This window comes from Lissotriton vulgaris, chromosome 9 (assembly GCF_964263255.1).
Source record: "Lissotriton vulgaris chromosome 9, aLisVul1.2, whole genome shotgun sequence".
In the NCBI taxonomy this organism is placed as follows: Eukaryota; Metazoa; Chordata; class Amphibia; order Caudata; family Salamandridae; genus Lissotriton; species Lissotriton vulgaris.
In genome coordinates this window covers 1,117,542,247-1,117,556,533 of record NC_141697.1, presented here as the reverse complement: position 1 = coordinate 1,117,556,533, position 14,287 = coordinate 1,117,542,247, and the positions used below count along the sequence as shown (strand labels likewise).

Below are 14,287 nucleotides of genomic sequence, written 5' to 3'. Positions count from 1 at the left end.
ATTTGCATATGGCCAGGTCTAAACTGGGGTGGCATGGTGAGCAAAAGAATTATGGATTTAGCCCAGATCTCTTGACTGGGGGTGAATGTTTTGATTTGTTCTGCATTCCGTCCATCAATTGTGTGTATTTTGCTTCCCTTTTCAAGGCATGGTTATTGGCACTAATTAGTGGGTATGCTTGTTAGTGTGAAATTAAAAGCTGTTACTTTTATGGAACAGAATAAGCAGCCACCTTTATGCATGCTTGGCTCTGGTAACCAGCCTAACCTATTCCAAGGTATTCCGTGCTCTGTGGAAATGTACCAGTAGAGTACTGTTTCACTCTGAATCCTCGTGCCCTGTGAGACAGAATGACATTGTTCATGCTTTGAGACAATCACTGCTCCTGGGTGGCCCTGTTGAACAGATTTAAATGGGATATTTATTTTGCCAAGGACCTCTGGGTTGAGGAAATAAATACAAAAGTAAAAAAAGGATTCTTCAATAGATTGAGTGTTAATATTTTGAGGTGTACAACCCTTTTACTGTTCATGTTATGTAAATAGTTTTGTCTATGTTTACAAGTTTATTTTCTTTCCATAGCTTTCTCCGTTCAATGACTGCTCTCTTGGATCCGGTTCAAATTGAGGAAAGAGACCGAAAAAGACTAAAACAATTGGAACATCAGGTAGTGTTTGTGAAATCTACTTAAACCATAGGAGTAAATACAATTCATGTTGTTTGCATATTTTATTTTTTTATTAATCTTATTGATGTTCACTCACCTTAGATAAATGATAACATCGTTGATGAACCTTAGTCTGAAACCTACCCATTTGTTCCTTTATCATCGGCATTGCATTGTTTCGAATGTTCCATTTTTATTGTAATTCAAACTCCCATATTAAATGTAAGTTACTGTTTTCCTTCCTGAAGATTGCAACATTGGGTATGTGATTGGAACATGGAAATAAAAACTGCAAACCATCCTTCGCAGAGATTTCGTCATGCATTCTCTTATTGTATTTCGGACAGACTGATTTACCAAAAGCAAAGGGTTCACAATATGGTGCATAGGTCTTGGTTGAAATGCTGTATCAATCTCCCTCTAGTATAAAAACATTCATGAAAACATTATGCGCATCATACAACAAATAGTTTGTGCTATCATAGATACAGGCTGATATTGAGGCAGCTAGGTGAAGAGTTGAGAATCTTGAGTGGTTTTACTTGTGAAGGAAACTTGACTAGAAGTCTGTGCTGCAACAGAACATCAGTAAGAAATATATTGTTGACAAAGCAATGTTAAAAAAAATCAGGAAAACCTATCTGTCTCCCAGAGACGTAATTACTTACCTGATGTTGGGAATAAGTAAAGTAGACTGATTGTATAAGTGAGCCTGATAGAAATTCAGTAAGACTGTATAAAATCAGGGAGACTGATAGTGAACCAGAGAAAGCTAATAGATTTCTAAGTGGAAACCACACATTGGGAACTACAAAAGAGAAAGTTTAATCAATCACTTTGTTTTCATCGATAGTCATAACATAAACTTACATACAGTATAACAGACTAATTAAAAACATTAAAAAAAACATGTAAGTACAATGCTAAATGGGCCTACTGCAGAGGAGCGCCTAAAAAAGAAAATCACACAAGTACAATTACATGCATTCATAGTTCTTAGCAACAAAATCCAGTAAAAAACTATTAACAGGCGCCTGGCATGATCAGGCTCATCAAAAACCCAGATCTATTTTAGCCTTCATGTCAGAATCTAAACCGCTCATAAAAGGTAGGCTACCGTCTCCTAGATTATTGGAACAACTATTCCAAGACAAATTGCGACTGCAATTGCAAGTCAAAATCAAAAATAGTTTACAAAGGGGCAACAACCACTTACGGCGCAAGTTTCTAGTTTTAGTACAATTATTTTTTTTAAATTACAAAGTTTAACACCCCCAAACTCTCAGTCACACAGTTCACTTAGAAGTGCATTTGATGAGAATTTAGACACATATACTCTTCTAAGGAAGACCCCCCAAGATGACATTTAAAATGTAAAGTGCAACATTCCTCAGGAAAAACAATATTATTTCCAGTCCCCTATGCATTTCATCAGCAAATAGCTGGCAGTCTTACACGAATGATCAGCATGAGCAATGTATGTTTTCATCTTGTGCTCATAAAAGGCGGCCTTAACTTTAACCATAACATCGGAGGTTACAGTGACCGGGTTAGTCAAAAAGCAGTTACACCTCAATTCAATTCATTCAAAATTTGTTTAACATAAAGTGCCAATGTGTTAATAGAACGTTTTGTGGGTGCAACATTGCAACTAGCGCCTCCAAGTAGGACTTTCAATTATGATTTCTGTTCAGGCGCAGCCAATACAACACCAGAACAAGTGTAATAATGTTGGCAAGTGCAATAGTGCAGAGAATGTTACTCAAAGTAGATATGAGGGAAAGGCAATGTTGGCGTGTGGAGTGCAAAAAAACGATGGATTTAGGCCCAGATCTTTGTACTGGGGTGAATGTAAGACATTGTTCTGCATTCTGTCCATCAACTGTGTTTTTTGCAATTTTCACCCCGAGTGGGCTGGGTATGCTCAGACGTGAGTCCCAGGCTCTCCACATCACTGGAGTCAAGCTATCCAGGCTGAAGAAGGCTGATAGTCAGAAACCGGTCCTTTGATGCTTGATTCCGGTCTAGGCAAGACATGGCTTGGTAGTTCTGGCTGGACTGTTCCCATGAGGAACAGGGTCAAGGCTGATTTGCCTATAGCCAGTGTCTGACCTAGGGTGGTGTGGAGTGCAAAAAACGATGGATTTAGGCCCAGATCTATGTACTGGAGTGAATGTAAGACATTGTTCTGCATTCTGTCCATCAACTGTGTTTTTTGCATTATCATACATGCAGCATGTTACAGTATAGGGGAGTGCTATAATCGAAGGGTGTGTACTTGTTGTGGGCTTATGTGGGAAGTGTTCTAGCGGTTTTCATGATTGACCATAGTGATGTGCAAGAAAATATACTCGCACGTTCTTTTTGGCTGGCAGTGCAGGTACCATGTTACATTTATGTAGATCACAAAAGCTCTTATTGTTCTTTATATAGGAGTTATTCCCGGCAGACAGTGAGTCCTGTGGGTATAGTTTGAAGAAAGAGAAAATAGCAAAGATTAAACTAATCCACCTACATCATAGTCATCCTCCATTTGGAAAATACTTTAGGATGTCCACTTTTGAATATGGTTCTGGATAATTCCAGGACCTGCATGTATGAACTACCTTAAAATCAACCAGAATAGTGGCCAAATGTGTAAGATCTCTTTACACATGTTCACTTTGGTAATGTGTGGTTTGGCTTAATTATACTAGTGGTGGTTTTATGACGATATAAGTTCTATTCTTTTCAGGTAATAGCCAGATAAGCTAGAAATGATTTATAAGGACAGACCATGTCTGTCTACCGTAATCCAGCCGTCACCAATCTGTACAACTGTAATTCAGCCTGAACCAATTTACAGCATTCCACATTCGAGTCCAACTGTTGGAATGCCTGTAATGTTTGATCATCTAAACTGCATTAGTTGCAATTGTCCATAATTTATTTAACTGTGTGTTCCTTCAACTTTCAATCACGCTTTAGCAATGTGTTCCGGCGATGATTTTTTCGGTTTTCGTGTCACTAGTCTGAATTGTTCTGATTTTTAGGTCTCGCAGAGGCGTGGGCGGAGCAGCGAGGCTGCTGCCATGCCTCTGCGAGGGATATTGTTCTAAAAAGTGTACTGTAAGCCCCGCCCCCTTTTCCATTGGGTAATAATAATAATAATAAAACCATTTTTAAAGCGCCTGGCTACACAAAACAGTGTGTCCCCGCGCTAAATACTGCTAAATTGCCCGAGGAACGAGCGAGAGTGAGCCAAAAAGGTGCAGAGGGATGACAATGGATTATACCGGGGGAAAAAGGAATGTTTTAAGTTTCCCCTGGAACCTAGTTTCCGATGGTTCCATCCTAAGATCGAGCGGGAGTTCGTTCCAACATTTGGAGGCCAGGTATCTGAACGAACACCCACCCATCCTGGCTCTGGTGACTTTGGGGAGTTTAAACATCATCGCTCCGGATGATCTCCGGTTCCTGATGGGGCGATGTATGGTGAAAAGATTTTTCAAGTAGTTCGGACCTTTGCCATAGGCAATGCGATGCACAAAGCAAAGGGACTTGAATATAATTCGCTCCTTAATAGGGAGCCAGTGGAGTTTAGCCAGAGCGTTTTTCCCAGATGCTCTGCGAGGGAGTCTGAGCACAAGGCGAGCGGCAGCATTTTGAGCACACTGGAGTTGGTGAAGGCCTTTTTTGCTCAAACCCAGAAGCAGAGCATTCCCATAATCAAGATGGGGGGGGGTCACCAAGGCGTGGACTATGGTCTTTCTGGATTCGATGGGGAGGAGGTCTAAAACCTTGCGGAGAACTTTCAGTGTGCTGAAGCACCTGGCTGTCACTTTGCTGACCTGAGACTTATAGGAGAGATCTGAGTCAAGTGTAATGCCTAGATTGCACACTGAATCCACAGGACGAGGTGGGATACCTAGTTCCGCAGGCCACCACAAGTGTGACCATGCTGAAGCGGATTTCCCTACCACCAGCAGCTCGGTTTTGTCGCCATTTAGGCGCAGGCAATTGCTGTTCTTCCATGCTGCCACTGATGATAGACAGTTGGAGAAGTTAGTGGCATCTTCTCTGTGGTCAGGGGTGAGCTTGAACATCAGTTGGGTGTCATCAGCATAGCTGACAATGCCCACCCCAAATGCTTCAACTATGCGAGCCAGGGGTTCCATATAGATATTAAATAAAGTAGGGCTCAAACTCGAGCCCTGTGGAACCCCGTGGCTTGCGTTCCTAAGAGAGGATTTGAAAAGGGGGCAATGCAACTGGAAGCTCCTGTCAGCCAAGAAGGACTTAATCCAGGCTAATGCCCGTCCCTCCACTCCCATATCAGACAGCCGAGACAGCAGCGTTGAGTGCAGCACGGTGTCAAAGGCTGCACTAAGATCTAATAGGACCAACGCTGCTGTCTCTCCTTCATCCACAATTTGCCTAAGGCACTCAGTGGAAAAGAGTAAGGCTGACTCCGTGGAGTAGCCAGCTCTGAAACACGATTGTGTGGGGTGCAGGAGAGATTGTTCCTCCAGATATCTCATGAGCTGTCTATTCACCACCTTTGCCACGATCTTTGCACAGAAGGGAAGAAGGGGAATGGGGCGAAGATTTTGGAATTGGGAAATGTGGATGTTGGATTTCTTTTTAAGGGGAATGACCTGGGCCGTTTTCCATGCATCCAGTACTAGACATTCTTGGAAGGAAAGCGATACAATGAGACTGATCTGGTCGATTATCATATTCTCCATGACTCCTTTATAGCGAGCCGGCGGGCAGACATCGCAAGGCGAGCCAGATTGAATGCTGAGGTAGAGTAGAGAGTGGGTAGAGTCAGTGTTTATGATAAACGCTGGCTTCCCAATGGAAAGGAGTGTTTCTGGGTGCCACCCTGTCCGTTTTTCGGACAGCCCCTCCAGACACCGTGGCCTGATTTGTGGCTTGTCGTATAGTTTTCTTCTCTGCTTGTTTATTTAACAAGCAGATAAGAACATTCTTCAGTACAGCCGTGAAGCAGACATTGAGAGCGTAGGGGGGCACGGGGAGTGCAGCTCTCCCCCCACCCACCCCGGCCGGCAGCCACTGTAGCAGGGGAGAGTATCTCCCTCCCACCTTCAGCCTCTTCAGTTGTTAACGCTCCTCCTCGTTGCATCCTTCTCTTCTGCTCATCCCTTACTTTCCCTTGTCGCCTTCGTGTCCCTTCCTTCACCTCACCTCCAACCTCCCTACATCCCTCAAATTTGTTCTTTCTGTTTTTCTCCCTCCTCCACCGTCCTGTTTATTTCTATATTTCTGCCCAGGCTGCAGTGTTTTAGCAAGACTGACCAGGGCGCCCAACAGACAGAGAACATCTCAACCCTGCCCTCCAGTTTGATATGAAAAGAAACTCATTGTTTGGGTGCAATGAGCGCCTCCCACCTCTGAGCCCTTATCACTGCCCCTGTGAGGCACCCCTGGTCAGTCCTGGCTGCCCCCTCACTTGTGCCGGACCTCCCTCGTCATTAGGTGGAAGGGCTTGAGAGCGCGCCCCCCCCCCCCCGAGACACACGGCCAGTTGCCGGTCATTAACACAGCCCCGTTCATGTCTTCCCTTGTTCTAGCATTGCGTGTGACTTCACACATTGCTTGCTGAGCTTTGAAGTGTGTGACAGGTCACACGGAGACACCCGCTGAAGCCCTTTCCCTCGATGTGCCAGCAGTCTCTGGCCGTGCCCTAGGCGCAGGCTGACCCGTGCCGCTGGCATGTCGGCCCCTTAAGGAAGGACGAGAGGTGGGGTTTTCTCCGGGCTGAGGATAACTACTAGTGACACCCCCAGCCTCCCCTCCACCACCCTCCATGGTGATTAGTGTCACCCGTGTCCACTTGTCAGCAGCTCAGTGCAGGCCTTAAGCATAGGGCCTGCTGCAATAATGTACATGGGCTCCTGCGGGGCCGACTCCGAGCTTAATCCTTCTGAAGTTTGCAACAAGCTGGGTAATCCCAAGAGTTATTTACGCTCTGAGAGCTGCTTTGAGTTGTAAAGCGCACTGTATAAATTGTCGTTGTTATTATGAACGGCATGCGCAGACTGCTCCTGTGCACCAGGTTTCAGTACAGTTCTGAGATTGTGTAAAAGCAGCCATGCGCACAGAGTCCAAATGAGCGCCTTCAAGGCGTGTTATGCAATATTATTCTTTTGTGCTGCGAGGCACCTGCCTGGGGCGAGGAGCGCACAGAAGACTGCACCGGAGCTGGGCAGAGATAGTCAAGGGCACTGAGTCCGCACCGCCTGTCCCGCAGGGGAGGAGGCTGTACCCCCAATCACCCCCTCCCCCTACGAGGATGGGCCACAGTCTCCTGCCTTTAGCATCCTGGGAGATCAGAGAGCAGGCGCCGTACTGACCCCCCCCCCCCCCCCCCCCCCCCAGTCTTTACCGTAGGCTTGACAAAGGCAGACCAATAGGCTTTGTCAATGATTGCTTTAGCTCTGGTTCGCCAACCTTATCTTTGTCCCTAACCTGCATCCGGTCTGAGCCCTAAATCAATAAAGTGCTCTCGAGTTGAAATACCACAAAATTGGGGATGCGGGCTACATTACAACCCTTCCCTGGCTCCATAACATTCATAATAATGGAAGCGCCGGACACATTAAAGAAAATAACACTTGGTGCCAACGACCTTGTCTCCTAAAGTTGGATTAAGCATACCGCTCAGCCTGTCCATGTGAACACTGATAGCGCCTTTATATACAGAGTGTAACAAAATGCTGTAGCAGTGCTTTCTCCATGGGAAAAAATATTTGCCAGCACAGAAAAGAAGCATTTGCAATGGAAAAGGTCACGCATTTGCGTGAGTTTCAACTATTGGCTTTGTAAATAACAATGCCTTTTATTTATGTGTTTTGAAACCCTGCAAGCGGTGCATAAACACGCACTTTGTACTTATAGTCCTTTGTTACGAGAAGCAAGGATGGCAGTAAAAGAGTCGTAGTACTGCCAGCTTTCCTATTCGTAAGCAACGACTAAGTACAAAGTGTGTGTTTACGCACCTTTTGCAAGTTTTTAAAGCCGATAAATAAAAAGGCATTGTCATTTACAATGCCAATACTTCAAACTCTTTTTAATATATAGAAACATCCCATCAAAACAGGGCAACCCCAGTTATTCTTCATCCAATCATCAATGCCTTTGTATACATAGGGGTGCCCTGGTGCAAATTGCAAACAGTGCTACTGATCACGACGGGCTGGATTACAATGTGAGTCTCTAATCATCCCTATCCTATTCTGTTCGTGCTTGATTATAACTTTGTACAAAATGCGCCTGTGCTAAAAAGCTTCAGGCTATTTTACGTACTTGCACATTCTTAAGTCATGCCTTGGTTTGAGAATTATCATCTGAATGTCAAAATTCGACTGTTTTAAGAAATTCACAGAAAAACAGTGGTCTTCAAGTATAAAATGGCAATTTGAAAGACTTTTTAGGTCTCGCCTGTCGATGCGCATGCGCATCGAGCTTGCGAGACTATGGGGGCTTAACCACTCTTTAACTAATTTGCAAGGAATCGTGGCGATTCCTTGCAGTGCCCGTGACTTTTAAGCTCAATGCGCATGCGCATTGAGCTTAAAAGCGCGTGCACATCAGTTCCCTCAGCCGCACTCCAGGCCCCTGCTGCTTTCACACCCTCTCCCCGCTCCGCCCCCTCCCCTGCCCGCCGTGTCGCATTTCTCCTCCCCCCTCCCCTTATCTGCCTTCCCTCAGTCTGTTCCCTCTCCCCGCTCCGCCCCCTCCCCTGCCCGCCGTGTCGCATTTCTCCTCCCCCCTCCCCTTCTCTCTCTTCCCTCCGTCTTGCTTCTCCAGCACACCCGGCCTCACTTCTCCTCCCCCTAATTACACTTCTTTCACTGCCGCCAGGCTGCTGTCACTTAATCTCCCCACTGCCCCACCCCCATTAGTGTCCTAACTACACTTCCAAGTCTCGCTACCTCGCCGCCTCCTCTCTATCCCTCTCTCTCCGTTCTTTTCCCATCTCTCCGTCCTCCCCTCTCCTTTTCTCAATATTCTTGTTTTCATACTTGTTAAACACGGGATCCGTGCTGTATTTGAGCATGGCGCCGCTTATTTCCATTACACCCTGCCATTGCATGCATGCACACCTTAAAAAGGCTTGCCCGTATTTTCCGCAGAAGACAACAAGGGATCAGTTGCCAGCTTTGCAGGACTGTGCTGTGATGACAATCACCTGCCTTTGTGAGCCGCTGGAAATTCAGAGCATTCTAGTCGGTAAACTTTCTTCTTTTCCAGTCATGCTCATTATTATAGGCTGCCAAGCACTTCCAGCCTGCCATATGCTTCAGAGGGTTGATATTGCCGCACGCATTCATATTTAAAAAACGGACGGCGCGGGGGCGTGGCCAACTGCCGAGCATGGCGTCAGCTTGAAGCGGGAGCTCCTCCAGGCTAACCGGCCCGCATCATAAATCCGCACACTGATCCGATCCTGCACCCGCTCGAAGGAGCGACATCGGCTCGGGGACCCGAGCGGCACAGCTAGATCCGACCCCGGTGGTGATCAGCCGCCGGGAACTGCTTCATCCTGCAGCAACGAGCGACGGCCTGCGCCTGCTTGGACGCACCGGCCTGAAGTAGCCAGCGAACCCGGGCGGAAGCTCGCCCTCCTCGGCCGGGGCGCTGTGAGACCAGCCGACCACAACCGAACCCTATCACAAGAGGTACCGGCGCACGCCGCCTGTCCAGCGCCCGCCTCTGTATGACCCGAAAGGACTGTGGGGACCTAGATTAACTGCGGGTGTCGTCCGGAGGCAGCACGATCACCAGTGACGGCGAAGGTCTCTCGAAGCCCCGGGAGGCGCCATCTTGAGAAGGTCAGGCGACCGGACGCGCCGTACATGCTGCGGTGCAGAACACTCTGACCCGGGGGCGTTGCCGTCCCCCCCCCCCCCCCACCCCCCCCCCCCCCCCCCACGCTGCAACCGACCCGAATTACGCCCTGAATCAGCGGGGGGCCAGTTTGAATCCCAATATAGAAAGGGAGGCATCGTGTGAGGACTTTTACAGTGGTGCCCAACTCACGTGGCGTTCTGATGCATAGGCAATCCCACCCTAACGAGGCTACACCACTACGCGGGGGGACTTAGGCACACTCCGCAGGGTGCCTCCTGTATAAAACAACAGCAACGCAGCGCCTAGCAGCGCTACAGGGAGCGCGAAGGCAGGGAGTGGCAGAGCACTGAACCGCACAAGACCGCCTTACAGGCCGGCGTGCCGATCGTCACGGACGCCAGCAGCAACTCGCCTGGGCCCTGTAGCTAATATACGGTACCCCTTGATTCCAGTGGGACACACAATTGCCCGCCTGGCGACCGGAGATACCGCGCACCTCATAAGACAAGACTGACCCGGCGGCCGAGTGATTCTACTCCCCCCACCAGCGCAACAACATGGCGGGCAAGGGTACAAGGAGTGCGTCGACCCAAGCGAAGCTGGATAAATTTGCGTACAGCCAGTCTGGACACTCCCAGAGTGGCGGCCGCCACTCTGCTGGAACAGCCCCAGAAACGGGCGGGACCCCGAAGGTGACCTTAGAGGACGTCATGAAAACCCTTACCGAGGTCCGGACGACAGTGGGCTCCATTTCCTCCGAGGTGACTCTGCTCCGAGCAGACTTCAAGAAAATGGCGGAAAGAGTGTCCCAAGTGGAGGTAGTTACGAAGTCGCTCATTGAGTACACCTCAGACTTGCAAGTAGCCATGGAACGCATGGAGAGAGTCACTAAACAGTTGCAAGAGAAGCTTGACGATCAGGAAGGGCGTTCCCGGAGAAACAACGTCCGCATCCTGGGCCTGCCGGAGTCGGAAGGTAAAGCCGCAATGGATCTGTACATTGAGGACCTAATCAAAACCCAGCTGAAACCTAAAGGCCTATCACACTTCTTTTCTGTAGAACGGGCACACCGAGTTCCGGGTGGAGCGGCTAAGCCGGGCGCTACCCCGCGACCAGTACTGGCCAGACTGTTCAACTTTAGGGACAGGGACGCAATTCTGCAGGCGGCAAGGGTCTCTCCACCTTTAAAGATTCAAAACTCAACTTTGGCCTTTTTCCCGGACTACACGGCAGAGGTGGCTAGGCGAAGGAAATCGTTCACGGATGTGAAGAAGGCACTGCGAGACAAGGGCCTACCATACTCAATGCTATTCCCCGCCAAATTGCGCATAGTGGCTGAAGGAAAAACGTGGTTCTTTGACACACCAGAGGTAGCTAGAGAATGGCTTGATGGATGGAGGCAAGTGGGGCAACCCCAACGCCAGCACAGGGAAAGGCAACACCAGCGCAACAGAGGGCCGACAGATCATCCGTCCGGCAGCCCCGCGAACGGGGGAGATGCAACGGAACTGGAATCAGATCTCGAAAGGGACCCACTTGACTCTGGACAACCTGTTCAGGGCTGATTTGAATGGACTGCAGGTGGGACAGCATGTTTATAGCCCTTGGGGACTTGATGCCGATGGAGCTGAGTAGGGCGGGCATTGGCCGGTGCCTGTAGGGGTCTCACCAACCCCACGAGCAAGTAAGATGAACAGGGATGGGATAAAGCACTCTGCAAAGTTGGGGAAGCGGGCGGGAGTTCGTCCGTGGTGCAGGGGAGCAGGGAGGGGGCCGGGGGGGGGGGGGGAGTTGTAATGTTATGGTTAATGTTCTCAGTCATCGTCACTTCAATGTGGGCAACGGTACTACTCCAGGCCGTACACTCATGGTGCCCCAGCACAAGTCATTGCACATATGTCACAATCCACTTCCACACATCAGTACCACTAGATATATACCTGAATGGCCCGACAGGATCGAGATGCACCCGCTGAGGGCGGCCAGCCAGTAACAGGGGTGCCCCCTATAAGACTGCTCACGTGGAACGTTAGAGGCCTGGGGGATAAAATTAAAAGGGGCCTGGTCATCCAAACCATCAAACGCCACGGGCCTGATTTGGTGATGTTGCAAGAAACACACCTGGCTGGGTCAACGTGCAAAGCGCTCGACAGACGTGGGTATGCCATGGCGGTACATGAAGAATTCACTACAGGATCCAGGGGCACTGGGATACTCCTCAAAAAGAACTCCTCCTTCATGGTTCGAAGTCGTAAAACGGACGATCAGGGTCGATTTGCGGCACTGTCTGGCCAGTGGGAAGGAAAACCCCTCAACGTGGTGTCTGTATACATCCCTCCGGCACTACACTCTACGGCGCTGGGCCAATTCCTTCTTGACCTCCCTGAGGGCGACATGATCATTGGAGGGGACTTTAATGCCATTACGGACCCCTTGCAAGACACCTTTCCCATACGGGACCGACAGAGGGGGACTTCCGCGCTTCCTGGTTTCTTGTCCGCGCTAGGCCTCACAGATGTCTGGCGACACCTGAACCCCACAGCGACTCAATACACACACTACTCATCTACACACGACAGTCTCTCGCGCATTGACTACTTTTTCTTTTTGGGGGTGGGACTGGGATCAGTAGACAAACTAGACATCCTGCCCAGAGGTATATCTGACCACTCCCCTGTGTCCCTCCATATTACGTCTAAAGACAGGAAACGCGCCAGGCTCTATCCAATTTATCCCAACTACTTAACGGTCCCTGCTATCAGGAAGAAGCTTAAAACGGCCACATCGCACTACTTTGTAGAAAATGCAGGGACGGTTTCCTCACCTTCAATACTCTGGGAGGCGTACAAAACAGTCCTGCGCAGCCATAGCGGCTATTACAGGGCACAAACGAGACTCAAGACAGGAACTGGCTCAGTTAGAACTGGCACTTAACACTGCAAATACCGCCCACATGTCAAACCCTACCCCTGACACTACACATACGTTGCATCTCAGACAACAGCAACACCTGGCCCATCTCACATCGGTCACGAAGGGTCACTTGGCAAGCACAGCACACAGGATATACGATGTGGGAGACAAGGCTGGGAAGATGCTGGCTTGGTTGGACAAGCGGGGTGGTAGCAACAGAGGTATTCAGAGACTCTATACACAGGAGGGCCAGCTGCTGACACACCCTGAGCAAATAGTGCGCACCCTGGCGCGCCATTATCAGGAAATATACACACCGGCTCGGAGTTACTGAACGGGAGGCATCGGCATCACTCGACAACATTGCAGTCCCCACACTCTCACAAGAAGCGCAACAAGAACTAGACACAGACTTGACAGAAACCGAAATCCAGTTGGCAATACAGTCGTTGCAGTCTGGCAAGGCGTTAGGACCTAATGGGATACCCGTGGAATGGTACAAAGCATCGGCTCCCTTGTTGAGCAAACCCCTGCTGGATATGTATGTTGAGAGTATGAGCAGGGCGGAGCTCCCTTTGGACCAGCGCACGGCCACTATAGGCCACTATAGCTCAACGTGGAAGCGAAGATCCTGGCGAAACTCCTGGCGAGTCGCCTGACCAAACACCTACACACCCTAATACACCCTGACCAATCGGGATTCATGCCACATAGAAGCACAGCACTTAATCTACGGAGGGTCCATGGAGTCATGGCACGTGCACATCTCCTTTCCGAACAGGCGGTCATCTTATCCCTAGACGCCAAAATGGCCTTCGATCTGGTGGAGTGGGAATACCTGTTTGCTGTCCTTGCGCATATGGGTTTCGGCCCGAAATACATCGCGTGGGTACGGCTACTATACAAATCGCCGATGGCGCAGGTGGTGGCAAACGGTCGCATTTCACCGACCTTCCCCCTGGGCCGCGGGACAAGACAAGGGTGCCCGCTGTCGCCCCTACTCTTCGCGCTAGTACTGGAGCCACTGGCTATCCTGCTTAGAGCAACACCACTATTTCGAGGCATCGTCTGGGAGGAGGGGTGGGAGGACAAAGTCTCCCTGTATGCAGACGATATGCTGATCTACATGACTAATCCCAATGAGGGTATTCCTGCACTACTGACCTTGTGCGACGAGCACGGGAAGGCATCAGGCTACACTTTAAACTGGTCCAAATCTATAATCTTCGTCCTCAAAGGCCCGGAGCCATTATTGCGGGACGACTGCCCCCTGCAATTAACGACCGGCTCATTTAAATACCTGGGTATTTTCGTCACCACTAATGCGGCGGACTTCTACACCGAAAACTTGGTGCCGCCTCTGGCACGTCTACGTGCTGACATTAAGTACTGGGCTACCCTGCCGCTCACCCCCCTGGGACGGGCAGCGTTATATAAAATGATGGCGCTCCCTAGATTTCTTTACGTGCTGGAGAACACCCATTATGTGGTAGCTCCACGCTACTTCCAACAAGTCGCTGCACTGGTGTCTGCTCTGCTATGGAATAATGGCCCAGCCCGTATAGCACAGGACAAATTAGTAAAAAGCTGGTATGAAGAGGGAATTGCGCTACCCAATCTTCAATTGTATTACTGGGCGTCCCAACTTAAAATAATCAATCATTGGATCCACGTCCCGCGGGAGGACCCCGCTTACAAGGCGGACTGGTCACAGTTAGGAACGGACGGCATGCTCTCGGTGTTGTATACTCACTCCGAGGTTCGGAAATTGATTGGCCCGACATTACATACAGCGACCCTCTGGCACACGGCACAGGTTCGACTGGGTTGGAAGGGAAAGATCACAAT

At 49.3% G+C, this 14,287-nt stretch overlaps 1 protein-coding gene across 1 annotated transcript in view; it reads left to right on the top strand.

Annotated features, from left to right (window-relative positions):
* CCDC66 (coiled-coil domain containing 66) overlaps nucleotides 1-14,287 on the top strand; it is a 262,436-nt gene that overhangs the window by 134,731 nt on the left and 113,418 nt on the right. The window contains exon 11 of the mRNA XM_086939128.1: nucleotides 583-667. Within this exon, the coding sequence (XP_086795254.1) occupies nucleotides 583-667 (85 nt within the window). The remainder of the gene's footprint in view (nucleotides 1-582; nucleotides 668-14,287) is intronic.